The sequence below is a fragment of the Neofelis nebulosa genome, chromosome 5 (assembly GCF_028018385.1).
Source record: "Neofelis nebulosa isolate mNeoNeb1 chromosome 5, mNeoNeb1.pri, whole genome shotgun sequence".
Taxonomy (NCBI): Eukaryota; Metazoa; Chordata; class Mammalia; order Carnivora; family Felidae; genus Neofelis; species Neofelis nebulosa.
The window spans coordinates 131,834,926-131,847,184 of NC_080786.1; the positions used below are offsets into that span (position 1 = coordinate 131,834,926).

The 12,259-nt window shown below is 36.0% G+C and overlaps 1 protein-coding gene across 7 annotated transcripts in view; it reads left to right on the forward strand.

Moving 5' to 3' along the window:
* The window catches only part of USP25 (ubiquitin specific peptidase 25), a 151,232-nt gene that overhangs the window by 86,988 nt on the left and 51,985 nt on the right, over positions 1–12,259 (forward strand). For 6 of the 7 annotated variants that reach the window (XM_058731764.1, XM_058731765.1, XM_058731763.1 and 3 more), the window contains 3 exons: positions 3,787–3,935; positions 10,763–10,890; positions 11,282–11,377. In XM_058731764.1, coding sequence (XP_058587747.1) covers positions 3,787–3,935; positions 10,763–10,890; positions 11,282–11,377 — 373 coding nt within the window. Of the gene's footprint in view, positions 1–3,786; positions 3,936–8,487; positions 8,508–10,762; positions 10,891–11,281; positions 11,378–12,259 lie in introns of those variants that run through there. The other variant, XM_058731768.1, reaches the window with a different exon arrangement.

Sequence of the window (12,259 nt, forward strand, 5' to 3'; positions counted from 1 at the left end):
GTACTATTTATACCCTTTCTACTTCTGTACCTTGATTCTTGAAAGTGATTTATTGGTGCACCTGGGTGGCTCAGTCAGTTAAGCCTCTGACTTCAGCTCAGGTCACGATCTCACAGTTTGTGAGTTTGAGCCCTGTGTAGGGCTCTGTGCGGACAGCTCAGAGCCTGGAGCCTGCTTCAGATTCTTTGTCTCCCTCTCTCTCTGCCTTTCCCCTACTCACGCTCTCTCAAAAATAAATAAACATTGGGGCGCCTGGGTGGCGCAGTCGGTTGAGCGGCCGACTTCAGCCAGGTCACGATCTCGCGTCTGTGAGTTCGAGCCCCGCGTCGGGCTCTGTGCTGACAGCTCGGAGCCTGGAGCCTGTTTCCAATTCTGTGTCTCCCTCTCTCTCTGCCCCTCCCCCGTTCATGCTCTGTGTCTCTCTGTCCCAAAAATAAATAAAAAAAAAACATTGAAAAAAAAAATAAATAAATAAACATTAAAAAAAAGTGATTTATTGAAATAATTAATTTGTCAATCAGTATTGAAGTCCTGGTACTGGGTATTAGTTGTTTCAAAACTATTCTACATAAATGTGATTTTAGTACATTTCCACACGACCTGTGTATTTGCTTCAGTGAAAATGATTTGGTTTCTTGCTCTTATCACTTTTACATATATTTTCTTAATGCTTTCTTTTAGACCAGAGGCTCTCAATTGGAGGTGATTTTCATTTGCTTTCTAAAGTTCCCTCATTGCAAAAGTTCCTCAACTTTTCCAGAACATCTAGTCCCTTGACCCTTTCATTTTATTCCTCTAGGCCCTTTTCTTTACTTACTTCTTTGCCCATTATGATCATTCTTAGAAATCTCTAACGCTCCCTTTCCCCCATTCCCCATCCACTACCTCTCTGGCTGTTCTCTGACCGTCACTGGGATGTTCATTTTCTCTCTGTGTGCACCAAGTACCCGAGTATTACTGGGGAAAAGTCACTCAGTGGGCAAACTAGAAATGTTCCATGAATTTGTAGCAGATACTAAGTGTCCCTGGTCCCAATCCTGTGACACTACCTGGCATCCTTACTTGTTTTGTTAAATCACTGTCTTCTATCCCATTTTCTGCAATAACGATTTTTATCTTTTCTGTTTTTTAAAAAATTAGTTTAGAGAGAATGCACGTGCACCCACAGTGGCAGAGGGGGAGAGGTAGAGGGAAAGAGAGAAAGAGAGAATCTTAAGCAGGCTCCACACACTCAGCATGGAGCCCAACATGGGACTCGATCCCAGGACCCTGGGATTATGACCTGAGCCAAAGTCAAGAGTCGGACACTCAACGTACTGAGCAACCAATACCAATGCACTCCTTACCTTTTCTGTTTCCAATTTAACCTCTCTGTCTCTCCATTCACTCAGAAAGACCTTCCTTCAGGTTTTATGGATTTACCCTGAAGCTAAGAAATCTAACCAGAGGTCCTAAGGTCCCAAATCTAATTTTGTTTGTAATTTTCTATCTTAGGTCTTAAAAGCAAGTTTCTCAAATACGTGAGTTTCAGGCTCCACAACCTGGATCCATCCCAGCCTATACCACATTCTTTTTATTTGTCCTTCCAGATAATAAGGAATTATTCAGTCTTACTTCAAAAGGCTATTGTTTATATGTCCTCAGAATCTCACCCCTTCATGCTTTCACTCAGACCTTGCCCTCTTTGTTATCTTGCCTTTTTCCTGTATTTTCAGCTTCTCCCTCCACTGTCTTCCTCATCAATATTTAGATGTGGTCTTGTAACTCCCATTGTAAACAAAAAAGAGCTCCCTTCACATAGTCTTCCAGTTAATCTCATTCAGTTGAGAGAGGAGTTTGTTTTTACTTGCTAAGTCCCCATTTATTCAACCCATCCCACTTTTGCTTCTGGCCCCAGACTTCTAAAAGAGCACTTTCTAAGGTTATCAATTTCTAATATGTGTTCAAGGCTGTCAGATTCCACTTAGTTCTCCTATTGAACTCTTATCAACTATTCATGCTATTCATTCTTTGTCCCTTTTCTTCTTTTTTTAAAATTTTTTAAAAGATTTATTTATTTTTGAGAGATAGAGCATGAGCAGGGGAGGGGCAGAGAGAAATGGAGACACAGAATCTGAAGCAGGCTCCAGGTTCTGAGCTGCCAGCACAGAGTCCGACATGGGGCTTGAACCCATGAACCGTGAGATCACGACCTGGGCTGAAGTCAGATGCTTAACCGATTGAGCCACCCAGGCACCCCTGTTCCTTTTCTTTTTTACTATTCAGTCCTTAAAAACACTTCTCTGGCTTCTATGGTACCATATTCCCTTGGCTGTTTTTCCCTACCTCTGCGGGTACTTCTTAGAAGTTGTAATTATAGCCTCCTGTTTTATCTAAAGGTAGGAGATCCTTGGGACTCAGCTCAGGCCCCCTGCCTTTTCCTGTCTGCTGGTTTCCCTCGGCAGAGTCTCATTCACTCTCTTGATCCACCGCTGTCAGTAGCCAGCAATTCTCTCATTTATAGCTTCAGACCAGAAGATTAATTTTAGTTACAGACTCATATCCAACTCTCTTCTCAACTTGAAATGCCATGGGCCTAAAACTGTGATTGCCACTACTGCCTTAAAACAAAAGGAAAAAAAAAATTCTCTGCTCTTTATTTAGTGAAGCCCCTTTTAGAACATAAACAATCAATTGAGTTGCTTATGCTAGAAATCCGAGTATCATTCTTGATACCTTCCTTACTCTTCTGTCCCCTTTCCTGCCAATGAACCACCAGTCAATCATAAATACTCCTTCCTGAATATGTGTATAAAAATTTCATCTGCTTTTGTGCACTTTTACTATTAACACCCTATCCCACACTGCCTTTATTTCTAGATGGATTCTTTAAGTCTTCTAACAGTCTACCATCTATTTAACACAGAAGCCATAAAGATGTTTCAAAGATAAAAATCTGGTCCTATTATTCCTAGATTTAACTATTCAGTGACTTTCTGTTATACTCCAAATATATTGAGGAGAAAAAAATTCTTAACATGGGCTTCTAAAGCTTTATAGATTTTGTCTCCTTACCTGATTCTTCATTATCATCTTCCTGTTGCTCCCCTAAGGAATAATGTCCTCCCCTTAAGCCTTCAGATATGCCAAGTTCTTTGCATCCTTGAAGTCTTTGCATGTGTTGTCCCTTAGCCAAGAATTCTCCACAGCACCCTGACACTCTGGCCTGGCTAACTCCTACTCACCATTCAAGTCTCAGTGTAAATGTCATTTTGCTATGGAAGTCTTCTCTGCTTTACCCTCCAGCGCTAATGACTAGATTAGCTCTCCTTTTCATACTCTCTCACATTACTCTGTTTTACCACAAATTTTTATAGCACTTATGATGATAAGTAATTTTTTGTTCATAATTATATGTACAATTAATATGTGTAATATCGTTCTTCCAAAAGAGGCTGAGAGTTTCCTCAGCTTAGGGACCATATATATCTGTTTCATCCACTGCTATACATATTCTCAGTGTTTAGCACAGTATCTTGTCCTTAGAAAGTATTTTTTGAAAGAATATATGTATTTACACACACATACATATAATTACTTCCATATATACAGGTGTGTAATTAATATCTATGGTTCGATGTGAATGTGCATATGTGCATGTATAAACCAACAAGAAAATTACAATGACTACTCTGTGGAACATAATCAGAGTTATGGTTTTCAGGTTCAGGAGGTAATTCATACACATTTACTTTTAGTGGCTAAAAGGCCATATTGAGTAACAATTAACTTTCCCTTCTTCCGTAGGGAAAAAATTTGAAAATACTGAAATGTTTGGTCAGTACCCGCTTCAGGTCAATGGATTCAAAGATCTACATGAGTGCCTAGAAGCTGCTATGATTGAAGGAGAAATTGAGTCCTTACATTCAGAGAATTCAGGCAAATCAGGCCAAGAGGTGAGTTTAGCATCTTCATTTTTCATTTCTCCCCAGGTCTTTCTTACACTGCTGTAAAGTATAATTTAAGGCTCTAATTATATAGCTGCCTAATACTTGAGAAAATACTCAGATTATGTGTTTGGATTTAATTATGGTAATTTAGACATTTGGGAAACCTGCACAAACAAGTCTGTAATCTTACATTAAATTCTCACTTAAACAATTTAGCTTAAAATTTTCTGTTAAAGCCTTCTTTTAGGACATTGTTAAGTCTGTTTAGAATTTTTAAGGAAGGTACCAGTCACTGTGGCATGTTAGTCCTGGAAGTGAGGAAGAAAAACACTGATAGGAGGGTGGAATTTTATATAGACATATGTTACTAATATCAAACAGTGTCGGAATTTGTCTAGATTCCCTTTTTGGTAAAATTACTGTGTAATTGCATGAAGAGCAGATGGAAGAACTTGGCTTTCTCAGGAGAGATATAACTTAAAAAATATAAACCTGTTTGTTTCCACTGATCTCTGTCTTTTCATTCATGTCTCTAGATCCATCTGTATATCCATCCACCCATCCATAAATTCATCCATATGTGTTACTAGAATAGAAGGCAAAGGACAGATCATGTGCTGCAAAATCGCTTATCATTAAGCAGTTGCTGATAGTTGTCTACTTGTAAGCTCCATTCCGGAGGGTAGAGAGCGTCATATGTGTTATTCTCCACATAGTCCTAGTGGATAGTACAGTGACTGCAGGTAGAATTATGTAATGACTGAATGAATGAAATGTCTCAATGTTACCAAAAAAGTTTCTGAGGTCGTTATCCCTGAAGAGGTGCTTAATAAATATTAAGCGATGATATCTCTGTGTTTATCTAAAAAGGGGCTGAGTTCTTGTGTCTTTGAAAATAAATTGCATGTATCTAAATTTGTGCTTTTTGTTTAGAAAAAGATATGATTAATCATTTTTTTGTTCTTCATCCTCATTTCCTTCTCTTCTCTTCTCTTATGTACCCAACAAAAAAAGAAAGAAATAACATTTACTCTTTTTTTGGCTTTTTGTTTTTAAGAGTGGGGAGAGAGCGGGGGTAAAAGAGAGAAAATATTTGAGATAGTTTTGCTCTCTACATCATAGATCATCTACTTTAGTGAGTCTCAGCAGATGCCTAAGCCCTGCTTCAGAGCTGTCCATCAGAATCTCGGGTAGGGATATGGTGCCTGGGCCCAAGAGCTCCGCTCCTGATTCCCATATAGACCTCCAACTAAGAATATTTAAATTAGGCTTTAAATTAGTCTCTAAAGATTGGGACTCTCCTAGGATCCTATAATGGAACAAGAAAGCAGATTCCCCTCCCCACTCTGCCCCAAAATGTGATCTGTTTTCTGTTTAATAAAAGGATGACGGGTTGGGGCAGGGAAAGGAGGGATGGCATTCTCCTTACTCTATCAAACTGGCTTATAAGTGAAATAGACATTGGTTTATTGGTAAATAATTTAGAAATTAATTGGTGGGCGCCTAGGTGGCGCAGTTGGTTAAGCGTCCGACTTCAGCCAGGTCACGATCCCGCGGTCCGTGAGTTCGAGCCCCGCGTCAGGCTCTGGGCTGATGGCTCGGAGCCTGGAGCCTGTTTCCGATTCTGTGTCTCCCTCTCTCTCTGCCCCTCCCCCGTTCATGCTCTGTCTCTCTCTGTCCCAAAAATAAAATTAAAAAAAAAAAAAAAAAAAAAAAAAAGAAATTAATTGGTAAATAATCTCTCTCACATATTCACAGCTTTTAAAAATGTTTTTCTTACATTGAATATGAATTTCATTTATTTTAAAAGCTCTAGCTTGTTCTCCATCTTTGGCTTCATACCCTGAATGCCTTATACTGTAGTATGTATTTTCTGCCTGGGCTTTTACATCCAACCTAAGGGGTACAGTCATTTGTTTCCTCTGAATTCAGCAGTTTGTAAGCAGTCTTAATAATAGCAAATTCAATTACCTGTGATTCCTATTACCAGTTGCCTAGATTTGCAGGACACATTAGTTTCAATAATAATTTAGCCTGATTTAAGAGACTATCACTGACTAAAGTAGACTGTCTTAAAAGTTTTTAATAGTGTGCTTAAATTATAGCCTTATTTCATTATGTCTTTCAGAATAACTCTTTTGTTTCCTAAGTATCTATAAAGACCAATGAATAACATTTTAGGTTTGTTTCTAAATTCGCATAGTCCCTGGTGATAAAACCTTTTATCTCCTACACTATTATTTAGTAAAAATTATTGATTTTACTTTGATACAGAAAACATCTGCTTTGCTGAAATAGCTGTAGTCTTATAATAGAGAAGACCTCTAGTCTCATGAATCACTTGTGTTAAAATATCCAGTGTGGCCTATGAGAGTTTAAATTTCTGGAATGACATATCAAGAGACAACTGAATAAATTAAAAATGATTATATGTAAGATAACTGTACAAATACTTTTATAAATCATAAATTTTAAATTTTAATGAAATTGTATGCAATTTATGGATGAATCAAACTCTCTTGGAAAGCCGGAGATTTTTTTGATTGCCTGTTGGAGCAAAAAAATTTCAGATAGTAAATACCTCACTTCTATAAATAGTGTGTTGTACATTTTCTTTTGATTACTGCTATTCACATATAAGTATTTGTACTATCTTATGACTTGCATTTTTCACTCACTAGTGTATCATGAACATCATTCCATGTGAATGTGTATGGCTTTACACCAGTCTTTTTAAAACCGGCATAGTATCAAATAGCCTGTATTTCTAAAATTAAACAGATTTAATTCTTTTGTAAGACAGTAGTTGGACAAAGAATAATTTTAAAGAATGCTTATGTATAAATACCCTTGAGAATTTAGGAATGAAGGATAGTCAGAAGTGGGCTCTTTGGGTCACCAGGCGTACTCATGTGAAAATGTAAGTACTGCCAAATTTCCCTTCACAAAGCTGTACTAAGTTATAGTCAGAGTACTAAGAGAAATTTTATGGAGCTTTGAAACTAAATTAGGGAAACAGCACCTACATGTACCATATTAGACATAGGTAAATGTTGTATGGGAAATTTATCTTTAAAAGTGAAAAGGCACTTTGTAGTCCATTTTCAATTGCAACAACGTGGGTGGAACTACAGGGTATTATGCTAAGTGAAATAAGTCAGAGAAAGACAGATATCATAGGACTTCACTCATATGTGAAATGTAAGATACGAAACAGATGAACATAAGGGAAGGGAAGCAAAAATAATATAAAAGCAGGGAGGAAGCAAAACATAAGAGACTTAAATACAGGAAACAAACTGAGGGTACTAGATGGGCTGTGGGTGGGGGATGGGCTAAATGGGGAAGGAGCATTAAAGAGGGCACTTGTTGGGATGAGCGCTGGTTGTTATACATGGGGGATGAATCACTGGAATCTACTCCTGAAGTCATTATTGCACTATATGCTAACTAACTTGGATGTAAATTAAAAATAAATAAATAAAAAGAAAGTGAAAGGGCAAATGTGTGAAGCTGATTAAATGACTAAAACTAATTTTTGAGTTGGAATAGGAAGTTTTTGCTTTTCATGCTTAATTTATATCCTGGTTTTGTCTGGTGTTCTGTGGGAATCTAAAACGGTATGTCTGCTTTTTCTGTCTGCTGCTCCCTGTGTTCATGTAAAATCACAAAAGCAAGGTATTTAAAACATGTTAATAGAAAAATCAGCTATTAGAACTCATAAAAATTATTACATTCTCTCTAGAAAATATTTGTTATAGTCATAATAAGTTCAGGAGCATTTTTGTTGCCCATGTTGATTATGTATTTTTTTTATTCACTGCCCTAATCTGTTACTTCTGTAGGGTTGTTATACAATATAATATAATAAATAATAAATGTGTTTACAGAAAAGAATAAAGCCTTATTTTTACCTTTAATGACTTGTGTCTCACAAGCATGGCATGCCAATTAGAGAAGTAAATACAGTTTTTTATTGAATACAAAAATAATATTCTGAAAGAAAAACATCTGATTGTTGTATATGTAAAATTCTAGTTCTCTACTGCTATACTTATGCTAGACAAACCCATAATATTTTCTAAGATGAATTAAGGGAATGTCTGGCTGTCTCTTCTTGTCCCATCAGCTTTAGAATAAGAAAATGAATTGGGGCGCCTGGGTGGCTCAGTTGGTTAGGCGACCAACTTTTTTGGCTCAGATAATGATCTCAGTTTGTGAGTTCGAGCCCTGAATCCGGCTCTGTGCTGACAGCTCAGAGCCCGGAGCCTACTTCAAATTCTGTGTCTCCCCCTCTCTCTACCCCTCCCCTGCTCACACTTTGTGTCTGTCTCTCAATAATGAATAAATGTTTAAAAAAATAAATAAAAAAAAAAGAATAAGAAAGTGAAATCCTTCCACTCTTGTAATATGAAAAAAACTGTCACTGTTGTTAGAGTAAAAACAGTCACAACGGAGACATATTACATAACTATTATAAACATTCTTTCTTAAGGTATGGAAGTTATTTCCTGGACTTTTCATGGTCTACAGAGAAGCATATGCCCAATTTGGGTGATTTTATTTCTATTGGCCATGGTAGGTTTCCATGAGTTAAAGTATGTAACTATTTAATTTTAATGGTTGACATTTAAAATACTGCAATAAAATATGAAAGTAATAGTTCTTGAAACCTACTTACTTACTTTAGTATCATAAATTGGAGTAGAGAATATTATCCTAAGGCATCAAAAGTTTTCTTTATGATATATATGTAGTATGATTTAATTTAAATACTAACTTTAGTTTTGCATTAGAATTAACTAAAATTTTTGCCAGTGCCATGTGAGAACAAATAAATAAGCAGACTTTGCTCAAGAGATTTTAAAACTTAAGAGTTGCTTCTGGTGTTAGCTCTTTTGTAACTTTCCAGTCAACTTCAGTTTTAATAGCCATATAAAATACGTTTCTTCAACTTCAGCTTTTGGTTAAATAGAAACCGAATCTAACTCAGGAAATTGCAATTCATGTAATCATAATTAGCGTTTGGGGAGGGAGAAATAGTTTTGAATAACCATTTACATTTATTAGCTTTATTTAGAGAAAAGTAGCAACTTTTAAGATCTTAGTCAAGTTCAGTTTGCCAAATGTGCATTGTTCCTGCTTTTTGGGATGTTTGAATTTAAATTAGTGTACTCTTAGCCTATTGACATGCGTGGTGGCACTTTGTGGCACTTGAAAATACCACCATGTGTAGCAATTACTTTTTATAGTAGTACATTGTACACTTTATAATAAGTATTTAAAAATATTTGTTAAGTTATTTTATATTTTATTTGGTGATTCATGAATTTTTATTCATTCTTTAAAAATATGTTTATGTAGTTAGGGCACCTGGGTGGTTCCCTTGGTTAAGTGACCAACCCTGGTTTCAGCTCAAGTCATGATCTCACAGTTTGTGAGATTGAGCCCCGAGTTGGGCTCTGTGCTGACAGTGCAGAGCTTGCTTGGGATTCTCTCTCTCTCCCTCTCTGTGTCCCTCCATGCTTGGCTCTTGCTCCCTCTCCCTCTCTCTCAAATAAATAAACTTAATAAAAAAATTATGTTTATGTAGGAGTGCCTGAGTGAGTGGCTCAGTCGGTTAACTCAGTGGCTGACTCTTGATTTTTGGCTCAGGTCATGATCTCATGGTATGGGATCAGTCCCATGTCAAGCTCTGTGCTGACAGAACAGAGCCTACTTCAGATTCTCCCTCTCTTTCTCTCTCTTTCCCTGCCTCTGTCCCACTCGTGTGCATGTTCTGTCTGTCTCTCTCTCTCTCTCTCTCTCAAAATAAATAAATAAATATTAAAAAAAATATCTTTGTGTAAAACTTGAATCTTTTTTTATGAAAATAATTTTCTTTCGAGGTTTTGTTACATTTCATGCTTAACTAAACAGTTGCCGAAGTTTGTGGATGAATTGGCTGGCTTATCATAATGAGACATTTAATTTTTTAAACACTAGTCATTTAAAAAGATTTTAAATATAGTTACCGTTAGTATAAATTTCATATTTGTTAGTAATCTTTTTCTTAAATTAGAATTCCAGTAGGAAAATTAAATTTAAAACAGGGAAATATCAGTCTCTAGTTTTTAGTGTGAGAACTGTGATCATTTATGCTCTAAGAATATATTTGTGTGTGTGTGTGTGTGTGTGTGTGTGTGTGTGTGTGTGCGTGCGCTACATCCTACAAGTTGCTTTGTCAAAGGTTTTGAATGGTGGTCAATTGTAGTAAGTGTATGACCATTTCTGGTAGTAATAGTGAGATAATATTGAAGAAGCCAGATACTTGAGCTATTAAACCATAATTTTAACCAATGTCTATCTTTTTTAGGTTAGAAAAGTTTTTAAGGTATTTATTTATTTTGAGAGAAAGAGAGAGAGGGAGAGAGAGAATCCTAAGCATGCTCTGTGCTGTCAGCGCAGAGCCCGACTTGGGGCTCAGTCTCACAAACTGTGAGATTGTGACCTGAGCTGAAATCAAGAGTTGGACACTTAACCTATTGAGTCACCCAGGCAGCCCTTTGTTAGGAATTTTAATGTAAAAAATTATCATGGAAGAAGGAGAGTTGTTAGCAGATTTTTTTTTTCTTTCCTGGTTGAGTATTATTCCCATCCTTAGAATTTTCAAGAGGTATGGAAAACTTTTGGGAAGAAGTTGAATTTTAACTAATTTGCATATCTAGTCAAGTATTTGTGATGTCAGCATTGTGATGATACATATAAAAATGCCAGTGATAACACTCTGTGCCTAACATTGTAATGGAGAGAACAAAAAGGTTATAATAAGGTTTTTTGTTATTTTCTTTCAGCATTGGTTTACCAAATTGCCACCTGTGTTAACATTTGAATTATCAAGATTTGAATTTAATCAGGCATTGGGAAGACCAGAAAAAATTCACAACAAATTAGAATTTCCTCAAGTTTTATATCTGGACAGGTATCGTTTGTTATACAGCATGACTTAATTTTACAACTGTTTAGTAACCAAGTAAAGGATTATTATTGTGTTTAGAGAAAATTTTTGCTTAATTTCTTTAGAATTATTACTTTTTTGCATAATATGTTGAATACTGTTTGTCAAGGAACGTGGAGTTCTCTTTCTAGTTAGAAAAGTATAGTTACTGGGAATAATGTTATAAGGAAGTTAAAAAATTTATATTTGTATTACAGTTGTCAGAATTTTAAAAAATACTATTTTGTATTGTATAATACTTGATTGTAAAATTTTAAATGAATGGATCTTCTGTGGTGTTGGCTAGACTTAATATTGTGTCTATTTCCATGATATTTAGAAATGGTAATGTTGTTAATTTTTCTTTTTCCGATAGATATATGCACAGAAACAGAGAAATAACAAGAATTAAGAGGGAAGAAATCAAGAGACTAAAAGATTACCTCACAGTATTACAACAAAGACTAGAAAGGTATTACAGCTTTAAGAAGTTATGAGCTAACTATAGGAAGTCATATTTTTAGTGACTCTCTGAAATCTTTCATTTTAAATTTGCTTTGGGTGACTTATAATTCTAGTAGTAATCATTCTGGACTGATATTTTGCTTGAGTAGTTTAGTTTTGAATTTTGTTAGAAACGAATTATAGTTGATATTAAAGATTATTTTAGCGTTTAAAATTAAGTATTTTTACTGTCAAGTAGTAATGCTCATAGTACTGAAAAATAGATGCAAAGTTAAACTAATCTTTAAAAAAGTCCAAAAAAAAAAAAAAGGGACACCTGGCTGGCTCAGTCAGTAGAGCATGTGCCTCTTGAACTCTGTATCGTGAGTTTGGATGTTAGATTTCTACATTGGATGAAGAAATTACTTAAAAAAACAAACAAACAAAAGAACAAAGTTAAACTAATCTAAAATTTCCTGCTTGTAGGAGACTAAATATCACTCTTGAGATTTCAATTAAAATGAATGGTGACTGTTTTTCTCCTTAGTATAGGAGATACAAACTCAGATGCCTACTAGGGCCTCATGGAGGCTTTATAAAGAAGGGAAGCAAGTATGTGTATGCTGGTTGGCAAAAGGAGCCTAGAGGTCACATCTCTGTGGAGAGGGAGTGTCTACTGTCTGAACCAGTGGGCGGTGTCACATGTGATACCACGTGTGAATATTTGAGAGCTTCCCAAAAGATGCCAGAATCTGGACAGCCAGAAATGTTCTGTAATTCAGACAAAGTCTACAGGCTGAAATGTGGCCTGAGACGTCCCAGTTTGCAACATCAGATTAATCTGTATCTCTTGTTTTAGTGTTAATTTTCAAATTAATAGCCCAAAACTTTTTAAACAAAAATACTATAT